Source organism: Hemicordylus capensis, chromosome 13 (assembly GCF_027244095.1).
Source record: "Hemicordylus capensis ecotype Gifberg chromosome 13, rHemCap1.1.pri, whole genome shotgun sequence".
Classification (NCBI taxonomy): domain Eukaryota; kingdom Metazoa; phylum Chordata; class Lepidosauria; order Squamata; family Cordylidae; genus Hemicordylus; species Hemicordylus capensis.
In genome coordinates, this window is record NC_069669.1 from 23,260,042 (window position 1) to 23,276,773 (window position 16,732).

Sequence of the window (16,732 nt, forward strand, 5' to 3'; positions counted from 1 at the left end):
AGGCGCTTTCTTCTCGGCGCCTCCATTTAAGCCATAGAGACAGAAATAGGCTAGAGTGAGCGCAACCTGCTTTTGGAGCTGCGCTCTCAAGTGATCTCTTTAGAAAAGGAAGGACGTTCAGCAAGGCAGCTGGAGAGCTGCCCAAAGAAATTAGTGGGGGAAACCAGGGCCTCGTGAGCCATCCCTGCCACGTACCGGGCGCAGGTGTGCTTGAATCCTGGCTTCCTTTCTAGGGGCGGTTCTCCCTTCTGCTCTTCCAGAGACCAGCCCACGTCAGCCGCTCAGAGAGGGAATGAGGCGGCCGTACAAATAACGGAAGCAAATCAACGGGGCTTCTCCCACCGTGGTCCCGGAGCCGACCCATCCGGGCAGTGGGACGGGCTCCTCTGGCGCCTCCCTGCGCGTCGTCTTCCCGCTCTAGCCAGCTGCAAGTCTCGCGCGAGTCATACTCGCGCTTCCCAGCACGGCGCCGACTTCCCATAACCCCCCGCGCGCCCGCCCCTCTTCCTTTTTCCGCCATCTTGCTGCACTGGTGAGTCGCGGCGAGGGCCGCTCCCGGGCAGGATCCGCCACCCATCGCCGCCATCCCGCTGCCGCGGCCCGCGCGCTCCGCCGTCCCCGGGAGCTGGGACTGCGCCCGCCCCGCCCGGCCCGCTCGGAGAGCGCTGCGTGCCTCCTGCCCCGCGTGGGGGCCGCTCAAGCCGCTGCGGGGTAGCCGGGCGGGAGCAAGGAAGGATGGACGCCGGGAGGGCCTCGGCCGGGGCTGCGCGGCCTCGGCCCTCCGGCAGCTGCTGGGCCGCCCCTGGCCTCGCCCCTGGCCGCTGGGGCGGGCGGGCTGGGCCTCTGCGAGCCCCCCTCGGGCCCAGTGCGGGAAGGCCGGGCTGTTGGCCGGGCTGCTGCAGGTGGCGGTCGGTTCCGTAGGCTCCTGTTCTTCGAGGCTTGGCACTTTCCGGCCGCTGAGCCTCCCAGAGGCGGGTAGCGATCCCCGGAGACGCCCGGCCAGCCCTGGCGGTTGGCTCTGCCCGGGGGGGAGAGGAGATGGCGGCGGGAGTGCGCGCTCTTGCTCCAGCTGCAAAGGGCCCCGGGCAGCTTCCAGGCTAGTCTGGCCGAAGCATTCAGGCCGAAGAGGGGGCGGCGCCCTCCCCCCTCCCGCCCCGGCGCACGTGATTGGCGACCTCCAGACCAGCCGTCCTGGGTGCGGGTCCCCGTTCCCGGAGGGCCCCCTTTGCCGGCAGAGAGCCGTTGTCTCGGCTTGCCTGTATGGAGGGACTCCGGGAGGAGAGCTGGGCAGGTCTGGTGGGAGCCGGCCTGACTGGGCCCCTGAGCTAAGCAGGCGTGGGAGGCTAGAAGGGTGAGCAGCCCTGCAAGAGATTCCCCCTCTTAGGGGATGGAGGCGCCGCTCTGGGAAGAGCCTCGAGGCTGGCAGCATCGCCAAGGTAGGACTGAGAGAGGCTCCTGCCTGCAACTCTGGAGAAGCCGCTGCCAGTCTGTGCAGACACGACTGAGCTAGGTGGACCAAGGGCCTGGCTCCGTACATGGCCGCTGCCGATGTTCCTATGAACTTGTGTTGAAAAGCGGAGTGTGAATATGATGTCCGTGTTTGGTACAGAGCCGCTTCCGGTGTTGTGCCGTTTGCTCTGGAATGCAGAGATGGTGAGCAAGGGGGATCCCTGCTCTCCCTTGCCTGCTCCGAGGTGGCGGTGGCAACGAGGCCTCTGGGGAGGGCCCCTGGCTGGCTTGGAGGAGGAGGGTCTGGGTCACTCCCTGGAGGAGAGGCCTGTCCGCGGCTGCTAGTCGGAGGGCTGTGGGCCTCCTCCAGCCTCCCAGGCAGGAAGCCTCCGGATCCCAGGGGCAGGGGAGGCCGCATGCCCTCGACTGGCTCCTGCCTGTGGGCTGCTTCCCAGCGGCATCTGCTGGGCCACTGTGGGCAACAGGATCCTTCGGGGGCCGGATCCAGCAGGGCTGCTCTTAGGAGATCCAGGTGGTGCGGGGCGTCCTGCTGGCTGGCAGCGGGGCTTGCGGAAGCCTCTGTGGTCCTGACAAGGGCCCATGTCGCGCTCAGGGTGAAAGGCTGCGGAGTGCGTGAGAGTGAGGGTTTCAGGCTCTCTTGTGTTTTGCAAGTGACACGTTGCTGCCCGTGCATGTGGGTGTTTCCGATTGGACGTGGGGTGTTCTTTAGACCCCTTGAGTTCTTGAAATTGAAACTGGGTTTAAATTTGTAAATGTGGTTTGATGTTTTTTCTTGAACAATTTGTAGAAAAAGAACCTAGCTCAAAGATACCATGTTAACCATGACTTCTGGCTGTATTCTGTGCACATCTGAACAGCAGTCAATGGGGGTGAGAGTAGCAGACCTGATCCACCCTTCCCTGCTGGTTGTGTCCACGCAGCAGCATGCGCACACACAGTCAAGCCCTCTCCCCCACCCCAAGTGCAAAGACATTAGGCCCATTCACAAGTTATCCTCAACACTCGTCTGGTGTGTGTACAGTGTACACAGGTATAGTCATTCACACGTTCTGTGGAACGCAGGTCCAGAGCGTACTTCCTCTCAGTGCCGTGCATTTAAACGGCCTGTATCCAGGTTCACTTTTGACATGAACGCGGCAGCTGTCATTCACACAAACAGGTGTGCAGACATCTGCACACCCCAACAACATCATGTCTGGCTCTGGCCGAGGAAGGCTCACGGGTGGAGGGAGAGTCGTCTGGGTATGAATGGAAGGGGTGGGGAAGGGAAGAGGACGGATTCATGCAGTCCTGAGGAAACCTTTTCCAAGCGTGTCCGCCTCCATGGGAGCAGGGAAGAAGCGCCGGCCATAAGAGAGACCCCCCCGCCCCCACCTGGGGAGATGTGGAGGAAGTCCTTCCCTTGTGAGTCAAGACCGGCAGGCATGCAAAATGCAAACAGGGCAACCACGAAATGCAAGGCCTGGTTGCCCAAATGAAACGGCATTGTGAGATGTGTGTGCCTATTACAGCCTGTACCTCTCTTCTAAAAAATGAAACTTAAATCCATCTCGGAATATCTGTTAAGGTGATATTAGGCAATAAGAATGTACTTTTTTCAAAAATGAGGATTAAATAGAATTTTCCTGACCCATGATTTAAGTTGTGATTTAAATCATTAAAATTGAGTCCTTCTGTGAAACGACTTAAAATGATGTAAATTGAGTTAAGTTAAATCAATCCTGCTTTTGTCGTGCATAACATTGATTCCCTGACTCCCCAAGTCTGCATTCATCATTTTTATGGTGGTGTCTCTTTTGCTTAGCATTCGGGTGAGCTTGGGTTTAGAGATCTCTGGCACCTATCAGGAGCTTGGCCTTGAACTGAAGCATATCTTCTATCCCTACAGGCACCATGGTGCGCATGAATGTTCTGGCAGATGCTCTGAAAAGCATCAACAATGCAGAGAAACGTGGGAAGCGCCAAGTTCTCATTAGACCGTGCTCCAAAGTAATTGTCCGGTTCTTAACTGTGATGATGAAGCATGGTAAGTTCACAAAACATGTGTGAAGTCTGGAAGGGGTGCAGATGCCATGGACACTCATGCTGCCTGGGGAAGGTGCTGATGGACACACCTGATGTTCAAAACTGAAATGTGGCTGTAAGTGGGAACTGGACAGAGCTGCTTGGGAATGAAAGTGGCCCTATTGGTGACTTCTGAGTAGGGGTGTGCATGGAACCGCCACACTGCGGTCCACCACTGGGGTGGGGGGTCGCTTTAAGAGCGGCGGGAGGGTTTACATACCCCTCCCACCGCTTTCCGATGTGGCGCCATAATTCGTAGTGTAATTGCCTTGCAGCGCTTTGCAGAGGAGCAGCGGGGAAGGGGCGGCAGGGAGATATCCTGCCGCCCCAATTACACTACGAATTATGGCGCCACATCGGAAAGCGGTGGGAGGGATAAGTAAACCCTCCCACCGCTCTTAAAGTGACCCCTCACCCCAGTGCCGGACCGAACCACCCAGCTCCGGACCGGTCTGGAGGCCTTTTCAATGGCCTCTGGACCGGTCCGGGCCCACCCCTAGTGGCGCAGCGGGGAAAGGCTTGACTAACAAGCAGAAGGTTGCCGGTTCGAATCTCCGCTGGTGCTATATCAGGCAGCAGCGATCTAGGAAGATGCTGAGAGGCGTCATCTCACACTGCGTGGGAGGAGGCAATGGTAGCCCCCTCCTGTATTCTGCCAAAGAAAAGCACAGGGCTCTGGGCGCCAGGGGTCGGAATCAACTTTATCTTTATTGGTGGCTGTAGGGAGCGGGGCAGGAAATGGGCTCAGGTGGAACTAGTGGTAGTCCTTGCCCCAGCTGGGGTGGCTGGTACCATCTGTTGTGACTTTTGTCAAGGTCTGCAGCCCTAGAGATGGAAAGAAGAGTCCATGGAGAGAGAGGGACAGTGTCGCCATGGTTTCCTCTGAGCACAGGTGGCTGCCTTCTGCAACCTAACGCTTGGGGGGTTCCGGGTTCCCTGGGCTTCTCATAAAGGGGCTAAAACATAATGAAGATTCTGTATGTCAGAGAACTGAGAACTATAAAGTCTTGCTCTGTATTCCATCTTGCAGAAATGAGCTTTGGAGGCCACTGTGTGCATAGTCTCCTGGTGTGGCGCGTGGCCGCCTTCCTTAGCTTACAACAAAGGAAGTCATCACCCCTAGCAGACTATTGGCCGCTGGGGATGATGGGAATTGTAGTCCAGCAACAGCTGGAGGACCAAAGTTGTGCAGCCCCTTTGACTGCCACTGGTAGGTGGCATTGGATAGCTTCCTGAAGTCCCTAAGAAGCTGCTGCTGGTTTTCTTAGACCTAGAGAGGCGGCTTTAGTCTTTGAGCAAGAAAACCCTTCTTTTCAGAACTATTGAAACGAGGCCGGGATACTTCATCTCTTTCCCAGGAGACTGTAGGAATTGCTGCCCAGTCTGTGGGGAGCAGCGGGGACTAGGCTGAGGCCACACGGCCCCGCTCCCGTGGTGGATCTTTCCACTCCAATTTTGTGTGGGCTTTGCTTAGGGCCACGGAGGCCCGGGTTCAAGTATTATCCGCTATGCTGCACTGGCTCTGGTATCCCAGCGTCCTTGAGACAGTGCTTTGTGATCTAGAGTAAAGCTGTACTTGGGTGGAAAGAGTTTAAATAATCTGGTTTTAAATAGGGTGTGATATTTCCGTCTCCGTTGGGCTTTATTTTGAACAGTGCAGAGGCCTGAATGTCCTAAGTGGTGGTCTTTAATTTACAGGCTATATAGGCGAGTTTGAGATCATTGATGACCATCGAGCTGGGAAGATCGTTGTCAACCTCACAGGCAGACTCAACAAGGTAGGATCTGTTTAATCTGCCAAACTCTCCTGATCAGATTGCTGGGAGCTGCATGGGGAGGGGGGTCCTTCTGGGTTCTGCTGAGACTCGGGGGCATGGTTTTAGGCTGGCTCTGGGCCCAGAAGGTGGGGCTGGGCAGCGGCTGAGTGACTCCTGGGCCCTTGGCCTAGAGAGTTGCCCAGGATGCTGTCTTGATCCCTGTGCTGCCTGGCGTGTCTGTGAAACTGCTGGGGGAAGTCGGGGTGTGTGTGTGGGGGTGGCACCCCATTCCCAGGAGGCCATGGGGACTCCTGCCCTGACCGCTGTCTGGAGGCTGGGGTGGGCTGCTAGGCGGAGGCCCCACCCCTGGGGGGGGGTCTGCACTTGCTCTCGGTTTGATAGGAGCAGAGTTCAAGGGGCTGGTGACTCCCCTGGCCTCAGTCAGACAGCATGTCTCCGCCCAGAGACAAAAGCTTGGGGCAGGGAACAAATCAGATGGGTGGGTGGATGGATGGATGTTGTGCCTGAGTTCAGCTGCCTGCACACCCCGCTGTGGTGTTAATTTTATTTCTTTGTTTTATTTAAAATTTTCGTATATACTGCCTCTTCCAAAGACTCTAGGCAGTGAACAACAATAGCAAGGACAATTAATTTAGAAATAAATAAGATGGTGATGATTAAAGGGTAACTGCCTGGCGAAAGAGGTGGGTCTTAAGAAGGGCCTTAAAAGCAGCCAGGGAGGGGGCTGAACGAACTGGGGGGGGGGTAGAGAGAGTGTTCCAAAGAAGAGGGGCGGCCACAGAGAAGGTCCCGCTATGGGCCCAGGCACCATGCACGGCACCAGGGCCCGGGACACGGAGGAGGGCCGGCTGAGAAGGCCTCACAGGCCAAGAGAGGCGACCCTGGAGAGAGACAGGTGCTAAGCCCAGAAGGGTTTTGTAGGTGAGAACCAGCACTTGGAAGAGGCAGCCAGTGCAGCGACCGTGAAAGAGGAGACACTTGTCAGTCTCTGGCCACCGTGTTTGTGTGAATGGCTGGACCTTCCTGCACGCTGAAGGTGACCAGAGCCTAGATCCCTCAGGGGCAGCGAGGCAGTCGACAGTGGGCTTCCGCTCAGCGCAGCATGTGGGAAACCGCCTCCGTACAGATCTGTCCGCCGTCTGTGCCAGTGTTGAAGGTGCTGTGTGGATGGGGCTCCTTTGAAGCCCGGAGCCGGGCTCTTCAGGGTCTGTTGCTGGGGCCTCCCGGCAGGGCTGTCCACCTCTAGGAAGACTGCAAAGGCCAGGGCTCCATGGATTGTGGCCGGCCATACTAGAGAGCCAGGCAGTGTCCCCCTCTCATTTTTCCCCACCTGTGTGTGGAATGAGTTCTGTTCTGGCAGGATCAGGGCAGTGTATGTGCATTCAGAGTGGGGCCTTCTAGATTCAGCCTGAGCGGGATCGGAAATCAACTGAACGGATGTCCAAAAGCATGCGAGGGTGTGCCTTAGAGGGAACCCTTGGCTTCACTGGGGCTGGCTTCTTCCCCATAGCCTGCGAGAGGAAAGGGCTGCTTTGGCATTTGGTACTGAGGCAGATTTAGTCCTGTGTGACGTGCCCAGTTGAAAAGAAGCGCTCAAAGTGGTCAATCCAGTCAAAAAAGTGACTGCCTGAAGTTTAGCACATTGACTAAAAGGTCCGTTTGCCTGTGGCTTCAGAACGCTGGGGGCCAGCCCCCTTTCAGAATCCACCTTGGCAAGTTTGGAAAGTGCCCAAGGGGCAGGGAGGAGGGAAGGTGGCTGGCAGCCGCCCCTTCTCTCCTTCTGCTGCGGGTCACTAATAATTGCTTTCGGAATATTTGAACCAGCAACTAATGGCTTTCATTTATAGTCATCAACTTTAATCTAATCATTAATGTGCTGAACATCTACCTGGGCCCCCGCAGACCAAGTCCTGGTTGGCTCTGCACGCACACGGCATTTGAGTGACTGGCAGCGACTCCTCCAGGGTTGCTGCCCGGCACCGGACCTGGGACCTTCTGCAGGCAAGCTGCACAGCCCCCTCCCTGCCGGGATACTGGCCGCTCGACTAGAGAAACCGCTAGGGGGCTGGATGGCCACCGTGGGAGGCCCAAGTGGTTGTGGGTGGCTCTGTGGGCTTCTCCGGCTTCCCTGCCTCGCAGCTGGAAGGCTTCTTGAGTCTTGGCTCTTTGGTCTGGAGAGGTCAGAATCGTCTGAGAGTGGCTTAAGGCTCACTCGAATACAGTTTCCAAACTCTGAGATGGCTCGCCTTTCCACGTGTAGTCAGTTTATGGAGCGTCGTCTTTCCCCCCTCTCCAGCTCAGAAATGGGATATTGTTAGACACGTGAAAGGGCACACAAATCACAAACAAACCAAGTATAGCATTCTATACCAGATAATATTCCAAATTCTGGACACTTTTTCCTTGAACTGGTCAGATGCCGGTTGCTGTATCGATTTATTTGGGAAGAATCCAGATTGCAGGGTGGGTAGCGAAATCAAGGGACTCTCATGAAGCTTTGACTTCCTCAGGCGGGGGGCGGTCAGTGTTCCTTGGCACAGGGATGCCCAGATGGTGTTGACCATTACTCCCATCATCCCCAGCCAAAGGCCACAGCAATGGGGGATGCTGGGAGTTGTAGTTGGCGCCATCTGGGGGTCCCAGCGACAGGGAACACGGAGGCAGGGGGAGGGGGAGGAGGAGGAGGAGGAGGAGGTAGCACCACACCTCTGTTCTGGGACGTGCACTTGTGGGCGGGGGGCTGCCTCACTGCAGCCCCAGCCGAAATTGCCGCTCCGCTCCAGCCGACAAGCAGGCCGCTTGACGTCTTCACGGGTCCTGTAGCCGGAGGTCAGCTAACTAGACATCGCATTCCAGAGCCATTTTTATCGAAGATCTGTGTCTGGGGAGGGAACTTTGTTGAGAGGGTTGCTAATTTGCTGTTGGGCTGCGCTCACCAATGCAGCTGTGGTCGCTCTGAATCGGTGGCCTCTGGACTGTGGCCAGTGAGTCCCTGGGAGGCAGGTTGGGGCTTCTTGGTGAGAAGCATTGGGAGGCAAGATGCCAGGAGACCTCTTTTCCTTGCGTTGCTGGGCCTGTTTTGTAATGTACCTCCTGGCCACTCTGGCCCTCTTGCGGATGTCGGACTGCAACTCCCATGGTCCCTGACTGTTGGCCACTGTGACTGGGGATGATGGGAGATGTAGTCCGAGAACAGCCGGCTTTGTGTGCAGCCCCGCTCTCCCTGGTAGTTGGCTGATCTACTAGCTCCCTACCGTGCAAGTTCGTGACCAGCAGCTTCTGGCACTACTTTGCTTTTGCATGGAAATGAAGCCCTTTGCAGCGGGGACTCTTGCTGTGTTTCGGGTTGGTTCTGCTTTGGCAAAACACCTCCCGTGTGAGGGCCCTTTCCCACCGTGCTGACCTCTGCACAGTACTGCACATTTCTCAGGACTGGGAGGGCCCTTTAAGAGAGACAGAGGAGCTCTCGGTAGTGCAGTAATAATAAAGGAATTGGGGCCATCTTAAATTCAGAATCTTTACAGATATAATCTGTATTTAATCTTTTTTTTGGGGGGGTGTATCTTAAATTCAGAGTCCTCTTCTATTAGGATAAATATGGTATGTCTGACAAGCCATCAGTTTTCGTTATTTCTAGGACAGAATTAAACTGATTCATGAGTTGGTCAGTCTGGGCATCTGAATCCACGACCATTTCTTGGGCTAAAAATGTCTGCTTGCTCTGTAGCTTATCTGATGAAAAGATGCTTGCTCACCCAAACCATGCCCCGAGTTAACTGGGCAGCAGGTGCTTCAAAGTGCTGATAGGAATTGTAGCTGGCAAGCACCTTGAAGGCCGGCCTTCTTCTCTCGTGCCCAGGTGGGCATGCCTCTTAAGCCGGCGCTCTGACAGCCGTGTGGATCGTCCTCTGAGTATGCTCCTCTGCTTTGTTTGACAGTGTGGTGTGATCAGTCCCAGATTTGATGTCCAGCTAAAGGATTTGGAAAAGTGGCAGAATAACCTGCTGCCCTCACGTCAGTTCGGGTGAGTGTGTGTGGCAGGAATCCGGTTGCTGAAGCTGGTGAGGAGGAGGAGGGCTGCTGAAGAGCAGTGGTCCCCCCCACTGCTGGTCGACGGAGTCGGCCCCTTGGCCCATCCAGCTCAGGCTTGTCTGCGCTGACTGGCAGCGGCTCTCCCAGGAGTCTCGGTTCCCAGCTCTACCTGGAGATGCTGCTGCCGCCGCCGCCGCCAGGGAGTGAACCTGGGACCTTTTGTGTGCATTGCTACTTCTGTGCTGCTTCGTAACACAAAAGGCTGCTCTTGCCTACTAGCCTCCCAAAGCAAGCAGCCGAGAAGTGCGCTTGTGAAGGAGGAGCTGGGTGCCATCCGGCACCATCAGCCAGCCTGGCAGCACTTCCGGGTGTGGCGGAATGGGCACGGGTTCTGCCTTCCGGATAGCAACTTGTGTAATTGGCACACTTCAAATGTGCACTGTTGTGCATTTGCTTGTAAATGTTGCCAGTAAATTTCGACACATCCGGCTCTTCCTTCGAGGAGCTCAGAGTGGCGTGCATGGTGGTTGATCTTTCCAGCAAGCCGTGAGGTAGAGAAGCAACTGGCTTAGAGTCATTCAGTAAGGTTTATGGCTGAATGGGGATTTGAACCCGAGTCTCCCTGGTTCTAGTCCACACTAACCACTACATCATGCAGGCTCTTGTATCACTAATTAAGAAATGCTTCTTTCTGAACGTGCAAATAGGACAGAACTCTTCGGCAAATCCTCACAGGTATTTCCCTCTCTCTGCTAGGTACATAGTGCTGACAACTTCCGCTGGCATCATGGACCATGAAGAAGCTCGGCGAAAACACACAGGAGGCAAAATCCTGGGGTTCTTTTTCTAAACTTGTAAAAAACAGACATCATAATAAATTCTTCAAATGGACTGTTTGCAGCTGGTGTTTTAAAGAGGGAGTCCCTGTTTTGTGGGTGCTCAGCAAGTGTGCTTCCTCTTGGGCACGTCAAGACCTGGTTAAGAGTCCACTTCACATAGAATATCCTCACGGCACAGAGCTTGGACTGCCTGCACTGCTGTGCAGCCGGCAGATATGCAGCAGCACAGAGGCACAGCTGTGGCTTCGTTGCTCTGGACTGCAGTTGTCCAGGGGCAGGGCCCGGAGGAGGGAGGCTTGCGCCCCTGTGTCACGTCCACACCGGGCAACTCTCTCTCTCCTTCCTGCTCTCCCACAACATCCGTTGGTCTCGAGGACTCCGGCACCCCCCCCCCTCCAAGGCGGCCTGTGCGGCATCAAGGCTGGGCCTGGCTCTGGCCCACGGAGAGGCACATCCTGCTCAGCAGCAGCTCCAGTGCAGGGGGCTGCTTGAGGCCAGAGGAGGCGCAGGGCAGGCAGGTGGGGGAGCCAGCGGCCTCTGCTGCTTGAGCCCCCCTCTTCCGCTCAGTGCCCTCCTCCTCCTCCACGGAGAGCCATCCTCCCTGGGAAGTGCCGGGCCGTGCCCTCCTCTGCCTGCATGTTTGGGGCATGCCTGAAAAGGGCAGCTTGAGGCGTGGCCTTTGTGGCCGGCACGGGCTCCAGCTGCCCCCGCAACCCACATCGCCGTTGGATCTGGGGCATTTGAGCCATGCACGCCTGTTCAGGTTGAAGTTCCGTTAACAGGATTTTGATCCATTCATGTGGAAGGGATAGTTCACCTAGTATTCCGCTCAAAACGTTAAGTCCTTCTGATTGACCTCCAGCAGTGAGGAAGGCATTGGGCAGCTGTTCCACAGGATGCCCCAAGACCTCTGTTTATCCTGCTAGAGCTCCATTTGATCTTGTCACCATCTAAGCGCATAGAAGCAGAGCAGCTTCAACCCCCAGCTGGGACTGACAGATCCTGTCCGGGACCCAGAACACACACAACACAATCCCTTTTATGCCCTCTGCGGTGGGATGGGTTCCCCCAACACTGGACTGGCAGTGCCACACAGCATGTACACATGACTCACGTTTAGCTGTTTTCCTGTTTGCCCTTTTTCAAGCAACTGTCAGCAACCTTTTAACAAGCACCCCATTTAAGCATTTATAGCATCAGCCCTGATTCAAACATCTGTAAGGGCACTCTTGAGAACGAGGCCTGCTATCAGAGTTTATACCATAAACAAAATGGAATCAATCTGATTCCAAAATCAGGTATACCAAAATAATGCAAAAGAACAAGGAGAACTATAATATGTTCCTAGATTTAAAAATAATAATAATAATAATAAAATATATATATATACACACACACACACACATACACAAGAAATAGAAGAATGAGTATTTCAACAATAAAGATTAATAATGCTTCATAAGAATGCTTAAAACTTAAGTATGTTTTTTTAAAATATTAAAAGTCCTCAGACATGCTGGTGAGATAATTAGTTCCAATATCATAAAAAGTCCTCAGACATGTCTAAACCATGGCTCTAGGCGAGGTCAAGTCCTTATGAAGTCATCTGCGTTTCAGCCCTTTGGTCTTGTTCTCACGAGGACAATCAGACTCCTAATCCAAATGAATTTTCAGTCTTAATGTCTTCTTCACTCAACTGCACGTCTTTCTTCTGTGTGGTGCCATGCACTTCCTATAAAAGTTAAAAACCCTCAGCCACCTTTATATGGAATTCAAACATCTTGTGTAGATTTTGCAAGGCAATGAAAAGAAATAAGAGGATCGGTGTAGTTTACTTCATTGCCCTGCAAAATCTACCTGAGATGTTTGAATTTTAAGCCATTATCTATGGAAAGAGGAGAAAACGACTAGCCCCTTTCTTCACACCATGGATAACTGTATAAGCCTCAACCCTTATTGGCCTTCCCTCTAAATTAAAAAGCCCCCAACACTGTAGCTTTTCCCCTTGAGGAAGGACGCTCCAGCCCCACAATCCCTTCAGTTGCCTCATCTGTACCTACAGGCAGGAGTCCCTCTCAGCTCTATCTTGGGAGATGCTGCCAGGGAGGGAACTGGGAACCTTCTGCATGCCAGCAGGCAGGGGCTCTGCCCAGAGCGGCCTCATTGTCCCCTCAGGGGAATCTCTTCCAGTGCTCACACTTCTAGTCTCCCAGTCAAATGCAACCCAAGGCAGACCCTGCTGAGCCAGGGGACAATTTAAAACCAACATTCCAGACAACCTGGCTTCCTTGAGTTCAAATGAGGTCCGACCTTCTGTTTGTCTTTGGCTCTGAGCGCAGTTTAATCTCTGCCTTTGTTCCTAATTTAGGCAGGATGTGGACATAAAGGCAATATGCAAATGTTATTGACATAGAAAATGTCTGGAAAATGTTATCTCGCAGATGAGTGTGGTTCTGAAATTGACATCAAATTGACATCAAAGCAAGCCTGTGGCTATTTCTGAAGACTGATGAAGTGGCTGGCTGGCGAGACCAGCTCTCCTCCTCCCTCGGAAGAGGCTTCCAGAGGAAAAGGAGACACGCCGTTCCAGCTCCCAAAAGGAGAGCATGTCTGAGGGCTCCACCAAGCCAGAGGAGTTTGCATAACTCTCCTCCATGTTTTACTAATTGTACAGCCTGCTGTTCAAACATGTTCATGGCAAGAACATGGACGACGACAAGGACTTAGTTAGACAACAAGGACCAAGTCGACCATTTGATTCCCATGATTCCGTTGGTTGTGATGCTGTGGCATGGGAGGTCCCTCCTGAATGGGGCTCTGCAATGGTGATGGGGAGGCTGGGGTGTGTGTGTGTGTGTGTGTTTGTGTTTGGTGTGTGTGTTCGTTCCCAAAAAGCACAAGCGGGCAACCCACCCCTACTCTGTGCAGTTCTGGGCACTGCACCTTGAAAGGGACATTGCAGAGCTGGAAGGGGTGTAGAGAAGGGCCACCAAAATGATCCGGAGGCTGGAGCAACTCCCCTATGAGGAAAGACGGCAGAGTTTGGGCCTTTCTAGCTTAGGAAGAGGGTGGGGTGGACAGGACAGAGATGTATAAAATTGTGCACGGAGTTCAGAGTGTGGCTTCTCACCCTCTCTCATTGTCTTAGAACCCAGGGCCAGAAATGGTGCTAAATACTGGGAGATTCAGGACAGACAGAAGGATGGACCTCTTGACACCTGTTCAGTTAAACAATGGAATTGGCTGCTGCCGCCGCCGCCGGATGTGGCAATGGCCACCTCTCTAGACCGCTTGAAAAGGGGCTTGGACAGGTGCCTGGAGGGCAGGGCTCTCGCTGGCTGGCTACGGGGCTGGATAGGTGCTGTGTACTTCCCTCAGGCTCCAAGAGGGCATTTCCCTCTTCCACCCCACCCTCTTCCTAAGCTAGAAAGGCCCAAACTCTGCCATGAGGCAGACACACACACACCCACACACATCAGCCTCCCCATCACCATTACAGAGCCCCATTCAGGAGGGACCTCCCATGCCACAGCATCACAACCAATGGAATCATGGGAATCAAATGGTCGACTTGGTCCTTGTTGTCTAACTAAGTCCTTGTCGTCGTCCATGTTCTTGCCATGAACATGTTTGAACAGCAGGCTGTACAATTAGTAAAACATGGAGGAGAGTTATGCAAACTCCTCTGGCTTGGTGGAGCCCTCAGACATGCTCTCCTTTGCGGGCTTCCCGGATGCACCTGACTGGCTGCTGCCTGAAGCAGGATGCAGGATAGGATGGGCTGCCTTGGGCCTGATCCAGCAGAGCCTCTTACTGGATCTTACCCTTCTTCCCTCCCCTCGGGACCCAGCCCCGGTGGTCAGGGCGCAGACAGGGAACGGATGGGTTTGTGCCGAGATACACTGGATTGTCTCAATATGCAAGCGGAAGGAAGTTACCCCTGGAAGACACTCTTCTGCTCCCCACGGTGGGGGGAGGCTGGAGAGGGGTTCACATGCTCTCTATTTACCTGCATCCAACTAGAAAACACCCCCCCATTTTTTGGATATAAGAAATCAAGGAAGTTGTCCTAGTCAGAGTCCTGCTCCTTTTGGGTAAATGCAGGCATAACCTGTATTTACTCTCTACCACTTAAGGGGGGCATCTTAAATCCAGAGTCATCTTGGATTTGGGTAAATACAGTTACAACAGGAATGGATGGCCCTGCTGTGAGGGGAGGAATACTCCTCCGTGAGTATATGGGGTTTGTGTATACGTGCCTGACTTTGAATGCGGATTTTCTGTTCTCGTCCCCAACAATGCTTTGGTCTCAAACAGATGGGAAGAGTAACTGGTCCAAGGTGGTCCAGACAGCTTCGTGACTCCGTGGGGATTTGAACCCAGGTCTCTCCGCTGCTAGGCCAACTCTGGCCTAGCAGTGGCACAGAATAAACCTGCAATGGAAGTACAAGAGAGATGCCAAACAAGGGCTTAAGAAAACCAAGAGGGCAGCTGAGCTGTCGAGCTGACAGTGGCCTCATGGTGGAAACAAGAGACTGTTCCGTCAACGGAACAACGGAAGAGCTCTGATTCAAACACGGATATGGCCGACATCGCAGGGTCATCCGCAAGCAGACCAATCCTTGGCACTTTGGTCCTGGCATGGAAAAGACCCCAGCAAATTAAATACAAAAACTTGGTTCTTCCGTTAGACTCAGGAAGGCAGCACAAGGGTCCCTGAACGACTCTAGACCGTGCACCGGCCTGGCTGCCCTGTGCCGCCTTCTGCAGGAATCCTGTGCCTGGCGGCCATCTCAGCCCCCTGCGCTGCTGGGCACCTGTCTCTCTCTGCCCCCCCCCCCCCCCCGCTGTGCCATGAGGGGACCTGGGTGAGGACAGCCGCGGCTACTCTGGAGGGGGAGGGGGGAACAAGCCCAGGAAGATGGTTCATTAAGTTCATTAAGATGGTTCATTAAGGCTTAGTTCATTAAAAATTTGAGCGTAACGATTATGGACAAAATTTGTATTTAAAATAAAAAACCCACAAAGACCAAAACACATATTTCCACCTGAGATGGCAGCTGTATTTAGATTATTTACTGTTTTAAAAAGGGTGTGGGCGTGTGTGTCTTTGAATTACTATTGTAAAATTACCACAATTCATACGTGGTAAATTGAGTCATTTATTCAGAGCGTCTTTTCCCCGGAGCACGGAACCCCTCAGCGCCTTGGGCTGGCCGCCCAGTTCCCAGGAGGGCACATCTTTATTATTCCCACAAGGGGAGGTTGTGGTGGTGGGGGGGGCAAATATCTGTATCCTGATTGGCTTGACCATAAGCATGCTTGCGTCGTTTTGTCTGGACAATTTTTAAATTCAGTTTAAAAGTTCTTAAAATGGCTGTTAGGCTAAGATAAAGGATGGATCAGTATAAGATTTATTTGACTGACTGATTGATTGATTGATTGATTGATTGCTAGCTATACCACCCTTCCAAAAATGGCTTGGGGCAGTTTACATTAAAACAAACTAGAATCAATTAACTATTAAAACCAAAAACGGTAAAACCAAGAAGACTGAAACTGAGCATGACCGGGGGGCGGGTTAGAAAGAAACGGCCGAAGAGAAATGGCCAAGGAAGCAAAACCAGCCATGCTGATAAGAAGCAGAGAGAGAGAAAGAGTGGCCACCATGAGAGAAGGGGAGGAGAAGGGGGAGGCGCAGCCGGCAGTTCCTCCCAGAGGGTGGCCAAGGCCAGGCGTGCCGTCACAAAGATGGCGCCCTCCTCGGTTCCGAAGAATAAAGCCAACCTTGACAACAGGGGCCGGGGCCGGAGCTCTGCTTGGCAGGCAGGCAGGAGGCATCGGCATCATCCTCATCCTCTCCAGGGAGGGCTGGAAACTGAGACTCCTGCCTGCAACCTGGGAGAGCCGCTGCCAGCCCGTGTGGACAATACGGAGCTAGATGGTCTGACTCAGTATAAGGCAGCTTCCGGCGTAAAAATTAGGAAGCCAACGAATTGGCATAAAGCTGACAAAGGCAAACATATCTGTATGCTGGGGAATCAATCAAGCTTGGGGGATATGGGTGAAAGGGGAGAAGGGTGCGGGGGGGGGGAGTTGTGGTCCAAAAAGCACCGGGAGACCCGGGGGGGGGTGGGGGCACCTGGAAGAAGACACAGAAGCCGAAGCCCAGAAGTTATCTGCGCAAATCGTTGGGAGACTGATCTGGATGCAGTTTGAAGAACGTCCTTGGTTGGCACGATTCCATATTATCAGGGCCGATTATAGTATTCTGACACTTTTAATTTGGAGTTTATTCTGAAAATGCTTCCACAAATTCTCTTTTCTCACATAGTTTGAAAGAGGCTTAGCCCAGCCAGGACGATCATCATTTTTTTCTTTCTACTTTTAACAAGAAGCTGGACTAGTAGCAGCCCCCAGATCTATTTTTCATCTCCAGAATAGATCCACTTACAAGAGGAAGATGATGTCTTCTTCATTGTGGCAGACCTCTACATTGTTGACTGTACAATCAGAAGGATGAAGCAACCATTTAAAGCACTACCTTTA

At 53.7% G+C, this 16,732-nt stretch overlaps 1 protein-coding gene across 1 annotated transcript; it reads left to right on the forward strand.

Moving 5' to 3' along the window:
* Window positions 1–385: 385 nt before the first annotated feature.
* Window positions 386–10,235, forward strand: RPS15A (ribosomal protein S15a). Its single transcript, XM_053276703.1, has 5 exons — window positions 386–532; window positions 3,359–3,496; window positions 5,233–5,312; window positions 9,251–9,336; window positions 10,101–10,235. Exons 2-5 carry the CDS (start codon window positions 3,364–3,366, stop codon window positions 10,192–10,194), a joined length of 393 nt encoding a protein of 130 aa, XP_053132678.1. The 5' UTR covers window positions 386–532; window positions 3,359–3,363; the 3' UTR covers window positions 10,195–10,235.
* The last annotated feature ends 6,497 nt before the right edge of the window (window positions 10,236–16,732 follow it).

Bases quoted from the DNA above. Each gene is read 5' to 3' on its own strand.
- RPS15A (XM_053276703.1), top strand. From the start codon at position 3,364: ATGGTGCGCATGAATGTTCTGGCAGATGCTCTGAAAAGCATCAACAAT. The intron at 3,497-5,232 runs GTAAGTTCACAA...TTTAATTTACAG, and splicing joins AACTGTGATGATGAAGCATG to GCTATATAGGCGAGTTTGAG. The intron at 9,337-10,100 runs GTGAGTGTGTGT...TCTCTCTGCTAG, and splicing joins CTGCCCTCACGTCAGTTCGG to GTACATAGTGCTGACAACTT.